This window comes from Mya arenaria, chromosome 7 (assembly GCF_026914265.1).
Source record: "Mya arenaria isolate MELC-2E11 chromosome 7, ASM2691426v1".
Classification (NCBI taxonomy): Eukaryota; Metazoa; Mollusca; class Bivalvia; order Myida; family Myidae; genus Mya; species Mya arenaria.
In genome coordinates, this window is record NC_069128.1 from 55,161,891 (window position 1) to 55,167,870 (window position 5,980).

A 5,980-nucleotide genomic window follows, 5' to 3' on the forward strand; every position below is an offset into this window, starting at 1 on the left:
TATAGTTTCCATCGTACCTTTGGCAGATGAATTCACATTCTCTGAAGTAAGAATAATAGTAAAAAAACAGTTAAGGTTCCGAAACCTATTGTTTTCCTTGCGGCAGGTACGCAGCATTCTTGACAGCTTTGTGTCATGGATTTGCTTGATACTATTAACATATACACGCTGGAAACAATAATATCAAATATATCTAAAGCATTAAATAGTTTCCTACTGCTGCTTCTAGGTACTATATATATATATGCTTTAAATAGGAAGACATCCCCATCAGACGAAAACGTGAACTAAGTAATTAAACCTCCACCTAACTGCTTACTTTATCTGTTTATTTGATATGAATAAAATATCTTTCCCTGACAGTTTTAAAGATCTCTTCAAGATGATTCCGTTAACATGAAAATTTGCCATTTTAATTGAATAAGCAATCGTTTCTTCAGAATCTAACTTGTTCAAACGTTAACCAATTAATCCATGCACATTTAGTAAACAAATCAATCCCACATTCCTGCTATTTTTAGACACAACGTCTTGTTTCACATTCCCCAGCACTAGTTGTTCATGGGATCCCACGTTCTTGATGAGTGGTTTCTTATTCCCCGCTTTGGTATTTTAAGATATCTGAGAAACATGTATCTCTGCTTCTCCAACCTGCTTATCTGAAACATGTGTACAAGGCTGTTTCTGCTTTATACTGGAATTTGGAATGTGTTTATTGTGAAAGTGTCTTCGTAAATTGAATAACTGAGGTATTTATGTTTTCATCGGTATGAATAGTGTTTATGGTCACTGTGTCTGGAAAACATCGTTCAAATTGACATAGTTTTTGATGAACTCATGCCTGCCGTAGATTGCCCGATCCCAGGTTGCGTCTACCAGACTCCTGACATGGAAGCAACTATCGTGGCTGCCCTCCTAACAGCTCACAGCGCTATCCACATATCACCGACCACTGCTGCGGTGGTTGAAAAGGTTAATGACGTACTATTTTGTAGTGCGGAATAGTCTTACCATGACACAAGATAATTAGACTATGTTGATGCAAGAAAGATTGGAGAACGTAATGGTGTTGTTGAACTCCCTCAATGCTGCGAGGAAGGATTTAGAAAGAATCTTAATTACGCACAGCCTTATCATTAAATATAATTATGAAGTGCTGTCTGCAATTAAGAAATTACTTGTTAGTGAGGAAACATAGTAGTGTAAATAGCAATTCTGTATTAAATGCAACAGGGCAGAGATGAGCCCGTGTATAGTTTAGGTACACGTCCACGTGGATAAACGTGACCATTGCGAGTGTGTTATGTATTGCTCGATTTTTAGATAATTGTTGAAAGACTTTTATTTCATAACAGATTCATGTTTAGTGTAGTTTGAAAAACTCTTTGACTAATATACACATTTGGCCCTGACAACGTCATTTGGTAATTCCAAAGTTGTAATAATTTTTTTTAATATCGATGGTATGCTATGAATTAGAAAGATGAACTAAGACGTTATATATAGTATTACCGTACAGTCCTATTTTCGGATCCTCTAGTAAAGTCAAAGGATACAGGTACTTCAGGCCATCGACACAGTTTGTTTGCGGCGGCCGGAATCGATTTTGTGATTATGACTATGATTACATAATTATAATTTTTTAAAATATTTTGTTTCTAATGATTTACAGCTGAGGGATAACTTAAAGCAAATTTAAAGAGCAACATGCTCAACTAATTGCCTTCTCACGGGATAATCAAATTTGGAAATTTAATGAATATATATATATGCGATTTTGGTATATTGGAGATAGTCTCAGTATTTGTACTTTCCGGTACACGGCTGACAAGGCAATATTTTGTTTCAGGCTGATGCAGTACCCGATGACTACCCCATGGAAATTGATCCTCCAGAGTATTCCAGCGTCTCTACAAGTTATCACAAACCTATAGACCCTACAGGTAAATGCATACTTCCAAGCCTTAGTTGACTAGAAGGAAATGGGATGGAGTAATCATCATATTCATGGAGATTTTCACTAAGCGAGCTTTGCTCATTTTGGCGAAGATTTTCTTATTTTATGGGAATTTTGAGAGGGGAAGGACTCATTGTTTATATGTTTTGTTTTGGCTCTTTGCAAGATGTTGCGTTTGTCCTGTTAAGTTGGGGACAAGAGTGTATATATATTATTTCTAGAACAACTGGTATTTCTTTATATATTGTGTGTATTCATATAAACATATAATACGTGTCTGACATAGACCCTCCGCCATCCTATGATGAGCTTTACAGGGATAGGCCAGTAGCTCACAGGGTTTCTGAGTCTACGATCTCTACCGCCGAGAACCCAGACCAAGACCCTGTCACTGTCAATCCAGACTCAGAACGAGACCAAGATTTAGACAGAATAACTGCTGCTTATCCCGTCCAAAGTGGTGTTGATGGTCATTACTGTCGGTGCAACGACATTAAAGGTACGTTTTCTAGAAAGAAAAGTTGCATTATCTTCTCGATTTAATTAAAAGTCCAAACGGTCAATGCATACAATATGTCACGAGTCGTCGTTTTCTTCATTCATTTTCGACATTAGTTGAATTAAATTGTGCTCTAAACAATGACGTCTAACCGGTTTATGTTATCGCTTGCTCTTTCCGGTCAATCAATTAAAATACCTATTTTTGTCGCCCTATGCTGGTGAAGAGCCGAAACCAAAAAGCAATTACATTAACCCGCGGTACGTGCGTTGAATAAATATAGAAATCTGAATAATTTAAAACACATCCGATTGTGTTCAATTCCGCTTGAAAGAAAAAATAATTCTGTGATCAAATTCAGTAAGAATCACACTATAAAAGGTTAAATCGTAATGAAATTTGCTTTATTTTAAATCGTACTGTCGTACTTGGTTGGTGATGTTATCAATTATTAACATCACCTACTTTTAAGTACATAGATACCGAACGGCTTTTCAAAAGAAAAATAATCAGAAAATATCACGTTTACCTATTTTGATTAAGGTGGTAGTTAAACGAATGTATCTCATTCAATTTTTATCATATATACAGAATAAGAAACCTTTTTTATTTTTGGAAATTATCTAATAAAGCTCCTTTTTCAATTAGATTATTTATACGGAATGATATATTTTCTGACCAATATAAATCAAGGAAAGTTAGTATGATATGTAACAGATCGTTATGAATTTGTTAATTCGGAAACAAGGTGTAGCATGTGACAAATTTATTGCATCATATAAAATGGAATTTATTTCCTGAAATGATTTTTTGTTATTAGTACGCTAATGTCTGCTTAGATACATATCTTCTAAATTTACAGTTTTTTAACATTGATCTCTACTATAAACTTACCAATTTTGCAAACAAATACGTAGAGGATAATTTGCATTACGTATTCGTGTCTGTATAAACCGTGATAAATAACGTCATATATGTTACGTCGGAAGGCAACATTGTGTCTAAATGAAGACTTTACACAAAAATAACTTTTCTTTTACAACACCGTATTAAATGAAACAAAGGGCAGTCTGCCGCTGAAAGAGCCCCGCCTTTAGTTTCATCAAACAATTCGACAAATCTGTTTCCAAAATATTTGTTGACATTGCTCCGTCAGACGGCCGTTTTGTGAAAAGGTTTGTGGAAGTGTTTTAAGAAATTAAAATCTCAATCAAACTCTTGTTAGAGACAGAAGGATGAGCTCCGTCAGCGGCGTAGACTGCGCTATGTTACATTTAAAGTGGTGAAAAAAATGTAATCTTTCTTTAAAGTCTTCATTCGAAGCAAAATGTTGCCCTCCGACGTTGCATTTCTGACGCAATTTATCACGTGGTATACACACACTGGAATACTATACTCTATTGTGTGGTTTTCATTCTATATTTTTCCTTTTAAGTCACTGTGTTCAATTTTTTTATTGTTTGTTCTATATACATTTCAGCGTGTTGGCAGAAATTCCCATTTCTCTGTGTAATCTGTGGGATCATGGTGCCGTTTGCTGGTATAGTTTTGACAATAGTGTATATTGGTTACCTTTTTTGAGTATCACATCATATTTAACTGAGGAGTGGCAATAGTGTATATAAGTTACCGTTTGTGAGTATCACATCATATTTAACTGAGGAGTGGCAATAGTGTATATTGGTTACCTTTTGTGGGTATCACATCATATTTAACTGAGGAGTGGCAATAGTGTATATTGGTTACCTTTTGTGGGTATCACATCATATTTAACTGAGGAGTGGCAATAGTGTATATTGGTTACTTTTTGTGGGTATCACATCATATTTGACTGAGGAGTGGCAATAGTGTATATTGGTTACCTTTTGTGGGTATCACATCCTATTTAACTGAGGAGTGGCAATAGTGTATATTGGTTACCTTTTGTGGGTATCACATCATATTTAACTGAGGAGTGGCAATAGTGTATATTGGTTACCTTTTGTGGGTATCACATCCTATTTAACTGAGGAGTGGCAATAGTGTATATTGGTTACCTTTTGTGGGTATCACATCATATTTAACTGAGGAGTGGCAATAGTGTATATTGGTTACCTTTTTTGAGTATCACATCCTATTTAACTGAGGAGTGGCAATAGTTTATATTGGTTACCTTTTCTGAGTATCACATCATATTTAACTGAGGAGTGGCAATAGTGTATATTGGTTACCTTTTTTTTGAGTATCACATCCTATTTAACTGAGGAGTGGCAATAGTGTATATTGGTTACCTTTTGTGGGTATCACATCATATTTAACTGAGGAGTGGCAATAGTGTATATTGGCTACCTTTTGTGAGTATCACATCATCTGTAACTGCGTAGTGGCAATTGTTTATATTGGTTACCTTTTGTGGGCATCACATCAAATTTAACTGAGTAGTGGCAATAGTGTATATTGGTTAACTTTTGTGAGTATCACATCATATTTAACTATGGAGAAGTCCATTAATGTTGTGTTATATATTTCCATGTTTTGTAAACAAATTAAAACTGTATTATATGTCTCAAAATAGCCCCGGTCGTTATACTTGTTACTTGAAACTGTTTAACATTCTCCATTGACAGTAATTAACAGAATATTATGTTATAATAAAATATCACTGTGGTGTTATAGGGACAACTAAAGCCTTTGAATATGACAATAGACAAATATAAAAAAGAATGAGATTAATAGGAATCTCATGTATTCCCAAACAAGAGTTGTTTTACAGTTTACCTACGGTCGGGAACAGAGGAAGGAACATGTATATTATGGCGACCTTACATGTGTTTTGTAAATACCTGTGCGTCTCGAAGAGAACTGATAAAACTTTAAAACATGAATATTTCTTGTTTATCATTTTAAACCAAGATTTGCCCGGAGCATTTCTCCAAAATAATATAAAATAATTAGTGTAAACAACGGACATTTATAGGTGGCAATGTGGAACTGTACAGCGTAGTCGTATGCCCTAAGTTGCCAAGTAATCTTTTGTAAACACTTTATTTTAAGTTCGACATACTGTCCAGAGCATATTTCAGAAACTGATAAAAAGACTTAGATGAAGTCTGAAACATTTACAGCTGACAGTGTGAACTTGTACACAGCACTTGTTATGTTTTTGAATTTTATTTTTTCAGATATACATGTAGATCATGCATATATCGATAATGTATACATAAGTCATGTAACGGAATAAATATTGAGAAAGTATTTGAATTTTCTGTTTTATTGTGTGTTAGTAGAGAAATGGGTGACAAAATTTAGCTGGTAGGAGTGCAAGTTAAAAATATAGCAATGTGAATGTAATTGATATTCTTGATTTGGTAATTGCGTCGAATCAAATTATATAATAAAAAATAGAATAAAACAATACTTTTCTTCAGAAATACAGAATTTTGCGTATTATATACTAGACAAGTGTATGTAATCGTTTTTCGGCCATTGTTGTTTTTTTCTTCTGTTTGAAGTGTTTTCTAAAATATTTTTTTCAAAAATAGGAG

General features: G+C 34.4%; 1 protein-coding gene across 1 annotated transcript; it reads left to right on the top strand.

The window, feature by feature from the left end:
- The first annotated feature begins 639 nt into the window (after window positions 1–639).
- LOC128240217 (uncharacterized) lies at window positions 640–5,678 on the top strand. The gene is made up of 5 exons (XM_052956733.1): window positions 640–972; window positions 1,850–1,943; window positions 2,244–2,456; window positions 3,937–3,996; window positions 5,112–5,678. The coding sequence occupies exons 1-5, from the start codon at window positions 838–840 to the stop codon at window positions 5,150–5,152; spliced, it is 543 nt and encodes a 180-aa protein (XP_052812693.1). The 5' UTR covers window positions 640–837; the 3' UTR covers window positions 5,153–5,678.
- Window positions 5,679–5,980: the final 302 nt, after the last annotated feature.